The sequence below is a fragment of the Aethalodelphis obliquidens genome, unplaced genomic scaffold, assembly GCF_003676395.1.
Source record: "Aethalodelphis obliquidens isolate GAN/ISIS:26980383/991018 unplaced genomic scaffold, ASM367639v1 scaffold7, whole genome shotgun sequence".
Taxonomy (NCBI): Eukaryota; Metazoa; Chordata; class Mammalia; order Artiodactyla; family Delphinidae; genus Aethalodelphis; species Aethalodelphis obliquidens.
In genome coordinates, this window is record NW_020837951.1 from 67,607,295 (window position 1) to 67,625,546 (window position 18,252).

At 44.7% G+C, this 18,252-nt stretch overlaps 1 protein-coding gene across 1 annotated transcript in view; it reads right to left on the reverse strand.

Annotated features, from left to right (window-relative positions):
• Positions 1-8,863: 8,863 nt before the first annotated feature.
• SAXO1 (stabilizer of axonemal microtubules 1) overlaps positions 8,864-18,252 on the reverse strand; it is a gene marked incomplete at its 5' end in the record, with an annotated part of 31,204 nt that continues 21,815 nt past the window's right edge. The window contains one exon of the mRNA XM_027105968.1: positions 8,864-9,927. Coding sequence (XP_026961769.1) covers positions 8,924-9,927 — 1,004 coding nt within the window. The remainder of the gene's footprint in view (positions 9,928-18,252) is intronic.

Sequence of the window (18,252 nt, forward strand, 5' to 3'; positions counted from 1 at the left end):
CCAAATCACAAGATGAAAATAACTTTTTCCTTGGAAAATCCCAAGGGATCTTTTTCTAAAGTGATTAACTATTTTAGACCAAAAGCTTAAAATGTAAAAATCTCTGCAAATAACCTTCATCTCTAAATGTAATCATTCCTCATTATACATTACACTTGTAAGTAAGTGAGTATCATGGAAAGAAGCCCTATTGCAACTTAATCAACATTTTTGTATCTCTGTGTGTGTGTGTGTGTGTGTGTGTGTGTGTGTGTGTGTGTGTGTGTGTCCAGAAGCAATTAGTGACTAGGTCTGAATGCTAACTCAGTCCTAGGTACAGTGGCGAATCACTCACACATACAATTACCGTTCCCAAAGTTCTTTCAACCTTATTATTTCTGAAGCCACACACCTGCAAACCACAGAGCCTTTGAAAAGCTTTCCAAATTCCATTTTTTTCTCTCAACTTCAAGAGCCTCCTGCCTCTCTCTAGTAGCGCTCCCCTTCCTCCAAATCCACGGCATCATTCAAAAACATCTTCACTGTTCATATACAAGGTTTGTGTGTGTATAAAGTGAGGTGGTATGCGCTGGTGCTGTGGGAACTCGATAGAGCACGGCACGGGAGATACGCACTTGTGTCCACCGTCCCGTGCGTGAACTTTCTCACGCTCCCTGTGCCCTGCGCTCCGGCTGTGCCCTAACTTCCCATTTACCAAGAAGCCACACGATCTCAACGGACGGTGAGCGGGACCCTGAGACACAGCAGGATCCACTGTGTTTCTGCATCATCGAAGAAAGGTCCGACCACATGTTTGCATGCGTATGTGTTTTATCACATTCTAAACTTCTTTGAGAAAAATGTATGATGAGAGGGAGACGCAAGAGGAAGGAGATATGGGGATATATGTATAGCTGATTCACTTCGTTCTAAAGCAGAAACTAACACACCATTGTAAAGCAATTACACTCCAATAAAGATGTTTAAAAACAAAAAATCTATGATGAGCTCTTGGCAGTATTTCTCCATGTGTGTTCCAATAGGTTTTGCACAATAAAAGGACTCTGTTGTTGGAGTTGGAAATGATTGTTTCTGCCTGTTCGGCATTTATCCCTCCCTTCCCTGGAAACCATATCCCAGTTTTCTTTGGGGCATCCCCCTCACTCCCAGCCCTCCTACAGTTCGTGTAGCTCACGTGGGATTGACCCCCCCCCCCCCACCCACACACACACACACACACTGCTCAGTGCAGGGGTGGACCCCGACTCTGGCCTGGACAGTGAGTATTTTCCGTCTCCCTGGCCATGGCCATCAGTTCAGGGACCAGCATGAGACACAGCCAGGCAAGACAGACTCAGTTTAGGGATTTTTACTGGAACCACCAGAAAGAAGCCCTTTAGCTAAAAGGATACTGTAAGGTTAGAATTGCTGGAAACTACCACATGGAAAGAGCCTGCCTAAGAGGGCAATGCAGAAGAAAAGAAAGCCAAAAGACGAAGACCAAGCCCCCATCACAGCATTCAGGCCCCTGGATCCAGCTGTGCCTAAAGCCCACAGATAAAGCCCTAGACTGTTCAACTGCCTGAACCAACAAATTCCCTTTTTCATTTGAGCACGTGTAATTTGAGCACTTACAAGAATGCTGAGTCGGGACTTCCCGGGTGGCGCAGCGGTTGGGAATCCACCTGCCAGTGCAGGAGACATGGGTTCGAGCCCTGGTCTGGGAGGATCCCACATGCCGCGGAGCAACTGGGCCCGTGCGCCACAACTACTGAGCCTGTGCTCTAGAGCCAACAAGACACAAAGACTGAGCCCACGTGCCGCAACTACTGAGCCCTCATGCCTAGGGCCCGTGCTCCGCAGCAAGAGAAGCCACCGCAGTGGGAAGCCCGCACACCGCCAACGAAGGGTGGCCCCCGCTCGCCACAACTAGAGAAAGCCCACACGCAGCAGCGAAGACCAAACACAGCCAAAAATAAATAAAAGAAAAAGAAAGAAAGAAATAAAAGAATGCTGAGTCACAGCCTGGGTTATACAAAGTTAAACAAGGTGCCTTTCCTATAGTGTTTCACGGACCTTTCAAAGGATTAACACGCATCATGCATCTCCAACAGGAGGCTCTAACATGCAGCCTTTCCCAAACTTAGATGTCCAATGAACATTTTTGAGAACCATATCACAGGACTGGTATTCCAAGGAAAAGACCTTGGGCTGATACATATGACCTGTAGGTTAACCTCAAGTTAAAATACCCCAAATCCCCATTCCCTTATTATTCTGGATAAATGAGATAAACGGGAATTCATTTACCCAACACTACCGATGCATTTGTCCAGACTTTAAAAATGTGTACGATTTTTTATTCTTTTTACTAAATTGGGGTCATAAGCACAAACTATGGTATATTTTTTAGACTTAGTATGTATGCACGTACGTGTGTGTGTGTTATATTGGGATAATGCATGAGCTGCCATACTTTTGAGTTCTGCCCTTTTTCATTGGGTTTATTTTATTTTATTTTATTTTATTTTATTTCGGCCTCTAGTCCCACTGCCAAGCTATTAGCTGTCACTGCTTTCTGTTCTAAATGTGTCTACTTCTAGCAGCAGAGTCTCTGACTCTTCTCTGGGCTAGTAAACCAGGTAAGAGAAGCTCTTTGGGAACTTTGTGTGTTTAAAAAAAAAAAAAAGTGTGGAGGACGGGCCAACATGCTGAGAGTGAGCGCTGCGTAAAGCACCTGAGTTTCCATACATGAATTGCATGTCAGTGACTTTGGCAGATTAAAAGCGGCGTATTTCCAGGTTCTTGCCTCAGTTTGGGACAGCTGAAGTTTCCAAATAACTGACCTCCAAATGTAAGAGATGTTACCATGCTTAGCCAAGAAAAGAGCCCCTCCAAGTCAACAGTAAGCATCGCGCCCTGCTTAGAAACTTCAAAACGAAAAAGGTTTGTTGGGTTTTTTTATGCCCAGGAGAGCCTATAGTCCAAAAAAATTCCATTTCTTAGTTTATAAGTCATTTACTGGCATAGATGTCAAATTTCAGTCATTTTTCAGGTATTCTGTCTGTCTATAACTCTCAAGTAGCTGCTTGCCCGTTTTAAGGAGTATTTGTGGGCTCCCCTGTCCTATAACATGAAATGGATGGGGTATTGGGGACATCAGGGAAGAAACCAAGCTTCCCCCTTGTCGTTGAAAGAACAGCCTTGGTCCCGATGAGATGAGGCGTGCAGGCGGGCTGGCTGGTCTTGGGCATTAAAAGCCCAAGAAAATCAGTGTTTTAGATTCAACCACAGGAATGGAAAGTTCCTGAATCCTTCCAGTTAGCATCAAGCTGGGTTTGCTGCCACACTTCAATTGACAAGGAAAACCCATCAGTACGTCTCACGTCGGCATCCAACCCTGTGACCCAGAGGTACGGCTTAAAGAGGAGCCCAGCTTAGCATTGCCCTGATGCCTCTTCTGGAATCCAGAGCACGTGTTCTGAAAGGCTCCCCCAGTGCACCCCCAACGTGGGGAGGAACCAAGCACCTGCTCAGCCAGCCATGTGGAAACTCTGAGCCTGCCTGGCCGAAGTAAACACCCCTGTCTGTCCCCACCCCTGGTGTTTATGCTCAGAAGGGCCTCTGTCCTCCACTTCACTTCAAGGCCTGAGGACCAGATGCGGGCCCGGGTGATGGCTGGGCAGGCCTGAGGAGCCAGGGGGCCATTTAAGCCGCAGTTAGGACCTGTACACATCCCTCACCCGCCCTGCCCACTTCCTCTTGACAACTGCACAGCTGAAGAGCACTTTTGGAGGAAACGGATTGCTCAGCCCATCTTCATGGCCTAAATGACCAGATCCCAAAAAGGTGCACCCCTCTGGGAAGGTTCTGCTGTGCCGATCCCATGGCCTTGGGGCACTTTGCTTCACTCCTGCATTAGAGGCAGAAGCATGGAGCGGGGTGGGGAGCACAGCTACTCTAACCGTGTACATTACTGCAAACACTTTCAGGGCCGTGTGACTATAACGAAAAGGCGCCTGGACACAGAGCAGGGAGTGCTTGCTCCCCTGCCACTCCCAGCAAGGCCCTGGCCGGGACAGCTGCTCCCGGTGTCAGAACTGGGCTGTGATTTCCACTTAGTGGAGGGCTCTCCCTGAGCCCCCAGCCCGCCATGAAATTGCTGGTGATGTCTGAAAGGGGTAGGAAGGAGGGTGACTGGGGCCGAGGACGGAGTGGGAGAGCACTGTCTGATGCCGTCTGCACAGCGTTGGGGAGTGGCCTGGGGCTCAGAGGGTAGTGGCCCAAGATCCAGGGCTCCCATCACTGCATACACTGGTTGGCCCGGCACTTATTCTACACCGACTGCCCAGGTTTGCCTTTCGGTCCCATAAGCGCTAAAAGTCACCCTCCATGTGTGCTTTCCAGTGGAGAAGACCCCACAGAAGTCCGTTAGTGCGGCACCACCTTCAACAGGCCCTCTGCCCAGGCAAGTGCCTTCCCGCTGCGTCACATACACCATTCAACTCTAATAAAGCAATAATGAAATTATGAACTACCACAGGCAAGAAGACGGGAGGAGGGTCATCAGTGAACAAGGGTTTTCAAGAAAATGGAAGAAGACGGGAGGTAGATGGCAGAACGAGCGTAGAGCAAAGCCCAGAATAAAAATGCCGCAGGCATGCTGGGGCTGACAGGGAGCAGGTCTGCCAGGCAGAACCCAGTAGGGGCTCAGGATTTGAAACAGCAGGTACCACAGAAAGCAGAGAGACAAACAGTGCTGAAAATGGGGACTGCTGAAAGAATCACTGACAATGGGCCCCACCTTCCCCAGCCTCTAGACACTGCCTGGCATAAGATCTCAAAGCCAAGCCAAAACAGGGGGGCCCATCTTCAAAGACTTTGACCCCTGTGAAAACGCAACAAGCAGGAAAACGGAGATCCTTCAAGCTATTCTTGGTGCTGTATTTATGTCATAATTGGGAAGCCAAGTCGAAAGACGGTTCCTGATCTTCAAAAAATACAAGTGATGTGCCAGGGTCTTTATCCACACAGGTGGCCCCACTGGAAGGTGAACCAGGGGATAAGGGGTTCCCTGGCCACCTAGCCTGCTGACACAGGGCTGCCCCGTACAAAGCACGGGCAGGAAGACACCATCGTCAGGAGTGGGACATCCCAGCAGATGCCCCCAGGCACCATATGCTACACCAGCAGACCACATCCACCCCATCCAGGGTCTCCACACCAACTAGTCCCACTATCTCCAGCCAATCAGCCTCACCCTGAGGCCCCGCCTTCCTTAAGCAGGATAGAGTTTGCCATCTTTGGGCTTTAAAAGCTCCACCTGTTTTCTTCTCCAGCGCCTCATCCTCAGAGCATATTGGATTCTGCACTGGAGCAGCTTCCCTGCTTGGCCGTAACTTTTCTTCGTGTTTGATTTCTGGTCTCTAATAATTTTTCTTTTATAACCTGCTGAAAGCCTTGAAAACCCTGTGCTTTCATAGGTGATTAAGCTCCCACATCATTCCCACAAATGAAATATACATGAAATAAATTATAAATGTGTATTTCAAAAGAAGGCAACGTGTTTGAAGTCCTCCATCATTGGAGTTTGTTGAATAGGATGCTATGGGGTATTAGAGCAGCGTGTGCACGCATGTGCATGTGTTTTCACAGCTGCTAAAGAATCTTTCTCCCACAAACTCTTATATGGGAGTCCAATACACAGAACTGATTACAAGAAGCTACCATGGCAAAGCAGGGGAGGGGAATCAAGGCCCCATCTGCGCAGCTCACCTTCTCTTTCCCTTCTCGTGGCCCAAGTAACTTCCTAAAACGACATTTCCAGGGAGCACGGTTAGCAACCCTGCCTCGGAACAACTAAAAAGTAAACTTAACTATATGAAAAAAAAGGAGGTACTTTAACTTTATAAAATATACAAAATTTAAAACATGAGCAGTTATCCTTACCTGCACACTTGTGAACACTGACCAATAAAATCACAGGTAAATTCAGCCAGGCGGAATTCAGCCATCACCACCACTGTCTTCACCACCACCGTCCTCATCCTCACCTATGTTTAATAAATTAAAGGTGAGCCAGGCCTGAGCGACTGAAACATACTCAATCATTCAATCCAAACAGCAAAACCATGAGACCAGTATTGCTATTATCCACATTTTAAAGAATTTGACCAAGGTCCCATAGCTAGTAGGTGACAAGGGCCAAGATGCAAGCCCAGGTCTGCTGGACTCTCCTTGCACACTCTTAGTCATGGTGTTCCACTAGTACCCATGATAGCCACTTGTGTCCTTCTTTATGTGTTTTATGAATTTTTTTTACTTGTATTAACCACTTTCATAAGAAGGAAGACAGGTATCAGAGGGAGAGCCAACCTTAAGTCCTAAAGAGACAGGTAAGGCAGGGATGCCCTGGATGGCTCATCTAGCCTGGGATCACCATGGAGGTGACCCCAAATGTACCAAAGGAAGGGCTCAGAGGAAATTTCTCACCCCAAGGGGACTCAGTGCTCCTGAATCAGCCAGGTCTGCACATCCTTCTTCAGCTTCTTCCCTTCCTACTCATCAGACACATTGGAAAAGCTTATTAGTTTTGATATAACCACACACTATCATATAACTATACTAAGAAGACGGGGGAGAGAAGGAAGGGACGTAAAAGAATTAATATTCCTAATCTACCAAAACAGACAATATCTAAAACTGATAAGTCAGGGACTTCCCTCATGGTGCAGGGGTTAAGAATCCACCTGCCAATGCAGGAGACAAGGGTTCGATCCCTGGTCTGGGAAGATCCCACATGCCATGGAGCAACTAAGCCCGTGCACCACAACTACTGAGCCTGCGCTCTAGAGCCCGTGAGCCACAACTACTGAGCCCATGAGCCACAACTACTGAAGCCTGCACCCTAGACCCTGTGCTCTGCAATAAGAGATGGCACCCAATGAGAAGCCCACTCACCGCAACTAGAGAAAGCCCATGTGCAGCAGTGAAGACCCAATGCAGCCAAAAAAAATAAATAAAAATAGTGAGAAAATATTTTTTAAACTTTTTTTTCATTAAAAAATAAAATTGATGAATCAACAGACAGCAGTATATTATTAAGGAATTTGAAGGAAAATATTAGCAGAAACAGATCCAATAATTTACAAATTGTTCTCTGGGGAAGTCACAGTAGAGGCCAAGGGGCAGCTACTTAAGAGATTGCTACATTTTTATAAGCATTTTAGCACCATTTGGTGTTTCAAATCAAGTGCCAATATTTGATTTGTGAAAATGAAACAAAAATAATAAAACCTACCCTCCTAAGTGGTCTCCTTTAGCTTAATGGACTCCAGAAAGGAGTTCAGACAGAGACAGTGTGGTTTGATGTGGTTTGCGGAGCCATGCGGTCTGAGCCACTGCAGATGGGGGGTGCCTGGTGTTGGGTGAACAGCCCTGGATCTTGAAACAGAAGACCTGGGTTCCAAGCCTGGCCTTGGTGCTCCAAGCTCTGTGGCTTTCCGCAAGCTGCACAATCTCTCTCAGCTTCTTTACCACGTAAGGGCAGGCATCCAGACCTGATATAACCAAGAGGATTAAATAATATAGATCCCAACCCAGTGAAGCAAACCTCGTGAGAAGAAAAGGGTGGGGACCTGAATGTCTGGGCCAGGCAGGTGAGAGCCATGGAAAGACAGACTTGGATAAGAGACACAGGTTTCTTGCCTGTGAACAGGCACTGAGCTGAAATTTCCCCTCTCCCCTCCACACTGTTCCCCAGTTCCCTGAGACCGTGGAGTATATTTTAGGGTTCCACAGACTCAAAAGAGAGGTGGGTATCCGAGGTGTCAATCTGCATCCCTCTGTATGAGGCTCACCCAGACCCTGAATCCATCTTTGATCCTGGCCTGGGCCCTCCTGAACAAAGTCCCTCCTTGACTCTTCTGAATTAAAAAAAAAATCTCCAAACTACTTAGCCTTAGGATCAAACCTTAGGCCCCAAAGAGGAACCTTCAGCCCTTTCTCCAGGATAGAATCCAGCTCACCACTGTGTCAAGCCTTGTGAGAGGTCTGATCACAGCTGTCATTTTAGAACAAGCAGGTCCAGGAACCAGCCCAAGCTGAGGCCATTTTTTCCAGGTTCTGAGCATTTCGAAGAGCTCACAGCTCAAGGGCCAGCTGCCGACTGCCTGGTTGCCAAGGGTCCCTTTTTCCCCCTCCTCTCCCTGGACTCAGAGCCTGCACTGGTTTGGGAGTGAGAGAGGTCTGGCAGGTCCATGCTTTCCTGGGACTGCCATAGAACCTCTTCCTACCCCTCCAACTCCCACGACCAGACCCACACCCATTGAGACAACACTGCTTGTGCTCATATGCCATGATGTAAAGAGGTAGAAAGATGCCCTGTGCAACAGCCCTGGGCAGAGAGAACCCAAAACAAGGCTCCAGATCAGGCCCAAGGCACTCCCACCGGGACGCGGAGGCAATGAGAGAGTTAGGCTGAAATCTCCCCGAAGCTCACAAAGAACACAGCCTGCTCTCTGTGTAGACAGTATGTGGGGTGAACACGTGGACCTGCAGATTCGATCCCCCCAAAGTAAAGTTTATATTCTTTGGCACTTCATACTCGGCAAGGGTTAATCATAATGTCAATTAATACAATGATTAAATTAATAAAATACATCTGGATGGGAAAAAAAACCCTCAGAGACCAGCTTTGATTCCATGAGCACAAGGTAAGGGACCCAAGAGGGGGAGACAGCAGAAGGAGGGTTAAGGGGACTAATTACCCAGTGATTAAATGTCATTTTCCTTGAGTCAAGTGATTCTCATTTTATTCAAGTGTGCTGGAAACGATGGTGAAGATTTCTTTTTTTTCATTTTGGGGCTTTTTTTGGTCCAACGAATAACTCAATCATCTGCTTTTAAAAGTAGTCTGCAATTTCTAAATTACAATCTTTCAAAATCAAGCTGACACTGTCAACTCCTGCTGGTTAGGATTTTCTGAATCACCTACAGAAAGACAGCTGCTCGGCCGAGAGCCTGTCTGGGAAACTGGCCTGTATATTCTGTGCCCCAAAGCATCTGTTTTCTCAAAGATGTAGCCGGGAGGCTCAGGGTATGAAGCCAGGCACCTGCTCATTTTCTTAGGAGTAAAGCTGATGGTATATGTGGTCTGGCCCTCCACAGGGATATTCCGTCGGAGGCCAGACCAGGCGGGCTTACAGCTTTTGGTAGTGACGGGAGGGCAGGGCACATAGTGGGCTCGTGTGGTGGTCAGGTGGTCCAAGGGCTCGGTGGGACGTTTCAGCTGCGAGACGGGCTTGATTGGCTTGGTCTGCACGCCGACCCACTGCTTAAAGTCCTCTTTGGTCGTGGTGGAACTTTCAAAGCGGCCACCCTTCTTGACCGAGAGCACCGGTCGGCAGGACTGAGCTGGGGCACCCTTAGGGTACGTGTAGTGGGCCTGCACTGTTGTCAGAAGGTCCATCTTTTCTTCAGGAGCGACATAGGTGGCGGGAGCTTTGGAGAACATCCGGGGCGTTGGCCAAGCTTGGTACTTATCTCGAAATTCGCTGGTGTTAGAGAACGGCGTGTCTAGCACACTAGGCCTGGCTGGAGGTTTCAAGCTCTTGGCTGGCTCCCCCATCAGGCCCCGGTATGACTCGTTGTGAGTGGTAAGGCTTTCAAAGGGGATTTCACAGGGCTTGAACTTCTCCGGCTCATACACATAGCGTTTCTCCATGGGGTGGGCCACGTAGCTCATCTTGTAGTCTGTCAGATCCTCCAGGGGGATGTTACAGAGCCTGAGTGCGGCCGGAGGCTTACAGCTCTTGGTGTTCACCAGGCCCTTCATGGAGTAGTCATCCTGGTGTGTGGTTCGGCTATCAAACTTGGTTGACGCTGGCCGGTAGCTGTGTGGCACACGAAGCAGTTCTCGTCTTGGTTGGTTCCAGGGTAAATAATCAGCTGAAAATAAAGCAGAAGTGGTCATCACTCATAAATCCAGTCACTCAACCTGCATGTATTCCAAGAAGCCCCAAAGCCACAAGCCAATCTCCAGTGAGATGTTTCCTGAGACAAAGAACAGAGTAGATCCCTGCTACCACCTCAACCAAGGGCTTGGTGTTCCAACTTTGTGGTATCTGAGGGCTGCTGTGCGGAAGAGACAAATTTAGAGGAGTCTCATCATACCCACGAGGCTGCATGCAGGGATTTTAGAGGGTCCACAGCCGTGGGAGGATACAGGGAAGCGATTCCAACAGAGAAGTCCAACCGCTGGTTTACCCTGATCCAAGAACAGTTCCACTCCTCTAAGGGGAAGGTGGCCTCTGTGAATCAGCAAAGAGTGGCTGTGAAGGTGCAGGCAGGGCAGTGAGACAGGGGATTCTCAACCCACCACTGCTGGGCCACCAGCCAGACCTACCAGGCCTCCCTGGTCATCCGTGGCGTGACAGCCATTAAGTCCCTATAATCTACGCAAATCAAATATGGCGCTCCAAGGGAATAAGGGCACTGTGTTGGCTAGCCAACTCGGAATCCACAGGGAATTCTCTTGCCTACAACTTTACAAAGAAAACGAAAGCAGCTTCCCAGGAGTCTTTGAGGTATATAGCCAACACCAGTGGAGTCCACAGGCACACTTTCTTTAAACAGCTTTCTTGAGGTATGATTTGTGTAACATAAAATAAAATGTACCATCCTTCATACACAATTCAATAACTTCTACAGAGTTGTGCAACTATCTATAATCAAAATCTAGTTATACTGAGTCACCTTGCTGTACAGCAGAAATTAACACAACATTGTAAATCAACTATACTTCAATAAAAAAATAAATTTAAAAAATCTATTTGTAGGTGGGAGGGAGGGAGACGCAAGAGGGAAGACATATGGGAACATATGTTTATGTATGACTGATTCACTTTGTTATAAAGCAGAAACTAACACACCATTGTAAAGCAATTATACCCCAATAAAGATGTTAAAAAAAAAAATCTATTTGTAAAACATTTCCATCAACCCAAAAAATATCAATCAAGCCCATCTGCAATCTTCATTCCCATCCCTGGGCAACCATTTATCAGTTGTTGGTCTCTATAAATGTGCCTTTTTCTGGACATTTCCTATAAAGAGAATTGCACAGTAGGTAGTGTTTTGCATTGGCTTCATTCACTAAGCATGTAATGGAGGTTTATCCCTGTCATAGCATATATCAGTTCACTCCTTTTTATTGTTGAATAGTACTAGAGTATATGGATATACCAAATTTTGTTTATCCATTCATCAGCTGATGGGCATTTGAGTTGTTTTCACCTTTTGGCTATTATGAAAATTTCTGCTATGAACATTGACAGACAAGTATTTGTGTGGATATATCTTTTCATTTCTCTTACATAGATACCAAGAAGCAGAATTGATAGGTTATATGTTAAATCTATGTTTAACTTTTCAGGATACTGCAAACTCTTCCAAAGTGGGTGTGCCAGTTTACTTTCCTACCAGCAATGTATGAAGGTTCTCATTTCTCCACATCTTCAACACTTGTTATTATGGTTTGTTTTTTAATTATAGACATTCTGTAGTGGGTGTTTAGTGGTATCTCATCGTATTTTAATTTACATTTCCCTGATGACTAAAAATGTTGAGTATCTATATATGTGCTTATTAGCCATTCATGTGTCTTTTTTGGTAAAATATCTACTCAAATCCTTTGCCCATTTTTTAAAACAGTTGTTTGTCTTATTTTTGAGTTATAAGAGTTATTTGCATATTCTAGATACAAGTCCAATAGCAGATATGTGATTTGTAAATATTTTTTCCCGGTCTATCACTTATCATTTCATTTTCTTGCTGGTATCTCTTGAAGCACACAGAGGTTTTGAATTTTCATCAAGTTCAGTTTTTTCCCTATGTCTTAGCCTAAAAGATTTAAAATTTTACCTTTTACATTTAGGTCTCTAACACTTTTCGAGTTAATTTTTTAGTATGGCGTGAAGTAAGGTCTATGCTCACTTTTCTGCATGTGGATATTTAATATGTCAGCATCATTTGTCAAAAAGACAAATTTTCAGCTCTTTTGGTTTGATTTTTACATATAAAATTTAGGATCACTTTGCCAATTTCTGCAACAACAACAACAAGCCTGCTGGAATTTTGATAGGAATAGCATTAAATCTATAAATAAATTTGGGTGGAACTGTATCTTAACTGTATTGAATCTTCCAGTCTATGAACATGGACTATCGCTACCTGTTTCCATATTATTTCTCTTGGCACTATTTTGTACTTTTCAGCGTACAAGTCTTACATTTATTTTTTTTAACTTATTACAAATATTTTATTCATTTTGAGGCTATAATGAAAACTGTCCTTAATTTTGTTTTCAGATTTTCAATGCTAATATATATTTTTTCAATGCTAATTTTTATATATTGCTCTTCAACACTGACACACTGATGAATTCATTCTAGTAGGGTTTTTTTTGTGGATTCTTTAGGATTATCTTATCTGAGAATAAAGACAGATTTACTTCTTCCTTTCTAATCTAGATGCATTTATTTATTTGTTTTTCTTGCATTACTGCACTGGCTAGAACCTCAACTACAATGTTGAATAAAAGAGGTGAGAACTGCTATCCTAGCCATGTTCCCAATCTTAAGGGGAAAGCATTCAGTCTTTCCACATTCAGTATGATGTTAGCTATAGGGGTTTTTGTGGAAGCACTTTATCAGGCTGAGGAAGTTTCCTTCTATTCCTAGTTTCCTGAGAGCTTTTATGGGTATCAGATCTTGTCAAATGCTTTATCTGTGGCTTTCGATCATGTAGGTTTGTCTTTTACCTTATTAATATAGTATATTACATTAATTGATTTACTGATGTTAAACCAATCTTGCATTCCTGGAATAAACCCCACAGTTTCATAATTATTGGTTCTGTAGTTGTCTTTTAATTTAGAGAAAAGTATATATTTACCTATATAAGCAGTTTTATCAGTGCTCTTTATTCTTTGCATGGATTTGTGTTAACATTCAGTATTCTTCTCTTTTAGCCTGAAGGACTTCCTTTATTATTTCTTGTAAGGCAAGTCAGTGAGCTACAAATAAACTCAGTCTCTGTTTATCTGGGAATATATTTTCCCATCATTTTTTTTAATATCTTTATTGGAGTATAATTGCTTTACAATGGTATGTTAGTGTCTGCTGTATAACAAAGTGAATCAGCTATACATATACATATGTCCCCATATCTCTTCCCTCTTGCGTCTCCCTCCCACCCTCCCTATCCCACCCCTCTAGGTGGTCACAAAGCACTGAGCTGATCTCCCTGTGCTATGCAGCTGCTTCCCACTAGCTAGTTATTTTACATTGGGTGGTGTCTATATGTCCATGCCACTTTCTCACCTCGTTTCCCATCATTTTTGAAGCATAATCTTTAATAGTTATAGAATTCTTGGTTGACAGGATTTTTTTTCCTTTCAGTACTGTGAGTAGGTCACACCACTGTTTCTGATGAGAGGTTAGTTAGTTACTGTTGTCATTTCCCCGTATGTGATGAGTTGTTTCTCTTTTGCTCTTTTCCAAATCTTTGGCTTTCAACAGTTTGACTGTTATGTGAATAGGGGTGGATCTCTTTGCATTTCTTCTCTTTGGATTGTGCTTCTTGGATGTGCAGATTAATATTTTTCATCAAACTTAACAGTTTCGACAATTAAATACTTTTCTGCCCCTTCTTCTTCTGGGCCTCCCATTATCTGTCTGTTGGTACACTTAATGGTATCTCGCAAGTCTCTGAGTTCATTTTTCTCAATTTTTTCTCATTCTTCAGATTGGATAATCTCTACTGAGATCTCCATTTTCATGGATTCTTTCTTCTGTCAGCTCAAATCTGCTATTAAGCACCTCTAATGAATTTTTTTATTTTGATGACTGTCCTTCCCATTGCAGAGTTTTCATTCAATTATTTTTAGGATCTCCCTTTATAGTATTCTCTATTTGACTGGAAACTGTTTTTATATTTCCCTTTATTTCTTTAAACAGGGTTTCCTGTTGTTCTTCGAACATATTTATAATAGCTACTTTGAAATATCTGTCTGCTAGGTCTAACATCTGGGCCTCTTCAGAGATAGTTTCTATTAACTGCTTTTTTCCTGGATCACACTTCCCTGTTTCTTTTTATGCCTCATTTTTTGTTAAAAACTCAACACTTTGGACAATACGCCTCAGCAACCCTGGATTCTGATCTTCCACCGAGAATAGTTTTTGCTGTTTGTTTAGTGACCTGCCTGCAGTAATTCTATAGAGACTTATCTCCCCTGCAATGTGCGGCCACTGATGTTTTTGCTGAGTGTTTTCTTTTTAATTGATTTTATTTTTAAGCCTAGGTTCCTAAGCGCCACCCTCTATCAGCATAGTTTAGCAATCAGCCTATGATTCACCAGAAGTTATACTTCATCACCTTAAGCCGCTAAGGCTTTCGCCATTTGCTAATGGATCCGTGTGTGGGTTGGAGAATAGAGTCAAAGATCAGGCAACTAACAAGTCTTCCCCGGCTTTTATTTTCTGCTGGGCTGTCTCTTGTCTCCTCTGCACATGCACTAGGCATCATATCCAGCCAGGAAAGATGAGTAAATAACTAGACCCTTTCTCTGATCTCTTGAGCCTGCACACTGCCTTGCCCATATGCACAGTCTTCCAGACCACCAGGAATACGTATGAGCTTATCAAGGCCTACTCTGTGTCTGTCTCATTCTCTGGATCTCTCTGGGAAATTTCTGACTCTTCTACTGGACTGCTGCTCGCTTCAAGTAGTACTGCAACCTCAGACTAACTGCACAAGTTGTCTTCCCTGGTTATTTTGCCATTCATATCACAATTTTTTTATGGGAATGCCTGCGTATGTACTTTACTCCAATCAGCCCCCACTGGCAGCAGAGCTGCTGGTTTTCACAGCCCAGCCTACCCAGGCAGAACCTACCACACAGAGGGAACTTGGGGGAGGGGTGATGGAAGCAGCCCCAGGATAAAACACCACACATCCCCACTGTTCATAACAAGGTTTAGTAGTTTTTCCTGAATAAATGGTTCACAATTTGTTGTATGCCTTTGGTTGATTTCCAGAGTCCTAAAATGATTGGTTTTTACTATTTTGTTCCTTTTTTGGGAAGAGAATTTGTCAGGCTCCTCACTCTACCACTCTGTAAGGCCTGACATACCCCACCCCCCAGGCACACTCTTAAGCTTATTTTAGGCTAATAATACTACCAACTATTTATTTTAAATTGGCTTCATTTTAATTGAAAATCTAATCTTTCTCCAAGAGCCATTAATGGCTCTATCAGCATCTTGAAAGCATTAGGGGGCCTTAGAGGGAACCATCTCGCTGAATATAAACCACATGTTTCCCCCTCAGACTTTAAGCCTCACTGAAATGGGGGCATCTACCTGTAGATGCCTACACACTGCCTCAAGGTGCCTGGGGGTGGGTAGGACAGGGTTTTCTGGCCCTCTTCTGGGATGGATGAAGTGTTACGAAAACAGGTTCCTAAACTGAAAGTTGCCTCATGTGATTTCTGATACCCAACAATACAGCTAAAACCACATTATTATCTAACCTCCTAACTTCCTCCACCCAGCATATATTACAAAAAACCTCCACAGGACCCTGAAAACCTCAGAATTCCACATGACAAACTATTCACATGCCTGAAAAGCCACCAGTAAAAGCCCTTCAGGGCCAGAGTGTCATGTGTGTAATTGGCAAGAACCTCTTTAAAAGAGATTCCATTCAATAATGTGTCTTTAAAAAAAAAAAAAAAAAAAAAAAACTTAGCTAAACCTGAAGCTGAGTATCAACTAATTACACTCTCAGTCTTTCCAATTGCACAGCGTTTTGAAAATGTCAAAATTACAACCAAATGCTACTGGAGCATATATTACTGGTGGTTTTCTGGAGCCCAGTAGAGGTGCTGGCCATAAGAGTAGTAAGAGAAAACTTTGAATATTTTTCCTATGGAACCAATAGTAAGCAGAGCATATAGACGTAATATAGATGCACCCATTGAAATACATATATTTAATGACCTTGGTCTTTGATTTCTATTTTCCCCTCCTTTGTAAGGAGAATCAATGTATGGCCACAAAACTATGAAGGTTGCTACGAAAAAGACTTAGGAAAGCAAATTTCCACAAGAGAAACAAGTCATCAAATGAGTGATAAACCGAGAGATAAGGCAAGGGTGTGGACCCTCAAAGATGCGTGAGGCTGTGCAGGACCAACCACAGGGCAGAGCAAACATCACGGGTCTTCTCTAATCTTCACTCCTGCTCTTGGCCTGCACCCACAGAGTAACAGACCTGATGGGGATTTGCGCAAATCTAATGCCAAAAGGTGTCACCTGGAGCCCTCGTAAACGGTGATCCAGAACCATTCGTTCATTTGTTCCCTCACTAAACACACCTTTGTTGCTGCATCTCCTGTGCTAAAAACTGTAAGTACGTGTTTGGCATTCAAGACCAAGTTTTGGAAGCCACTGTATCATAGAGGAGTCATGGAAAAAATAAACCACTGAGATTATATGATATGGGAAGTATTATTCAAAAAACTAGTAAGACACATAGGCTGCAAACTGACACCTATAGGTGAGTTCTCATGACAAATACGTTCTCTTTGACTACAAACTGATTTGTTTCTTTTTAAACCTGAATTTCAGAGGAGAACTATGAAATCCACCCTCAAGTACATAGGTAGCCAGAATAAAAGCAAAGGGTTGAGACTTCCCTGGTGGTACCGTGGTTAAGAATCTGCCTGCCAATGCAGGGGACACGGGTTCAATCCCTGGTCAGGGAAGATCCCACATGCCACAGAGCAACTAAGCCTGTGTGCCACAACTACTGAGCCTGTGCTCTAGAGCCAGCAAGCCACAGCTACTGGAGCCCGTGCACCACAACTACTGAAGCCCACACGCCTAGAGCCCGTGCTCCACGACAAGAGAAGCCACCACAATGAGAAGCCCACACACTGCAACGAAGAGTAGCCCACACTCACTGCAACTAGAGAAAGCCCATGTGCAGCAACAAAGACCCAACACAACCAAAAATTCAAAACAAAAATCCGCCTGCCAATGAAGGGGACATGAGTTCAATCCCTGGGCCAGGAAGATCCCACATGCTGCAGAGCAACTAAGCCCATGCACCACAACTACTGAGCCTGCGTGCCACAACTACTGAGCCCACATGCTGCAACTACTGAAGCCCGCGCGCCTAGAGCCTGTGCTCCGCCACAAGAGAAACCACCATGATGAGAATCCCGTGCACCCCAGCGAAGAGTAGCCCCCACTCACCGCAACTAGAGAAAGCCCGCGCACGGCAACGAAGACCCAACACAGACAAAACTAAAAAAAAAAACAAAGGGTCTAAGCCTGCCTGGTTCAGAAGAGTCCTGTTGCTACTTCACTGGTATACATTCATTAAATACGTGTAAGTAGATAGCAGTTAACAGGTGCCAGAAGTTTAAGAAAAATAAAAGAGAAGAAAATAAGGTTTTCTCAATCTTAACTTTCTCAGTAGGGAAAAGTCAGCCATGATTCAGTTTTAGCAGCGGAATACTATTCTCTGGTTTGCAGAGGGCAATTTGAGATGTAACTGTTTGGAGAAGGGGAGGAATATGGGAGAGCTGGAGGTAGGAGAGATTAAAACTTAAGTAGTAGGATTGTTTTTTTTTTTTTTTCTGTGTGTTGATTTTGAGGGGTGAGTATTTTGTGGGAGGAAGTGGGGGGACTTTCCTTAAAATAACACCACTAGGCTACTCCATCCTTGCCAACCCCTAAGGAAAGCAAGGAGCATTTCTCACCCCTAGACCTCTCCCTGCATGTAGGGCAACGGGGGGAAGGAAAACTGAGCTGAGCAGGCAGTTGTTCTGAAGAATCTCTAACTATTCCAAGATGTGTAAATCCAGGCAGCCCACAGGGAGGATGTGGAAAGTAGAGGATGTAGTTGGATGAGCCCGACCAAGTCCCTGCCCCTCCCCCAGTGAAGGAAGTGCTCACGGCAGCTTTGTTTTTTCCTGGTTCTCAGCATCCATTTTTGGCCCTCCTGTAAACACTGGATGAAAAGGGAGACAAACGAGCCCTGCAGAGGCCTGAGTGCCATCCCACCGCATGCCTGGTTGCGCTGACCCCTTAGTAAAACATCTGCTATGGTGCCTGCTTTGTTGAGGGTAACAGGCAAAGAAAAAGATCCCTGCCCTCCAGGAGCTTGCAGTCTAGCCAAGGAGACAATGTTAAACAAAATTACA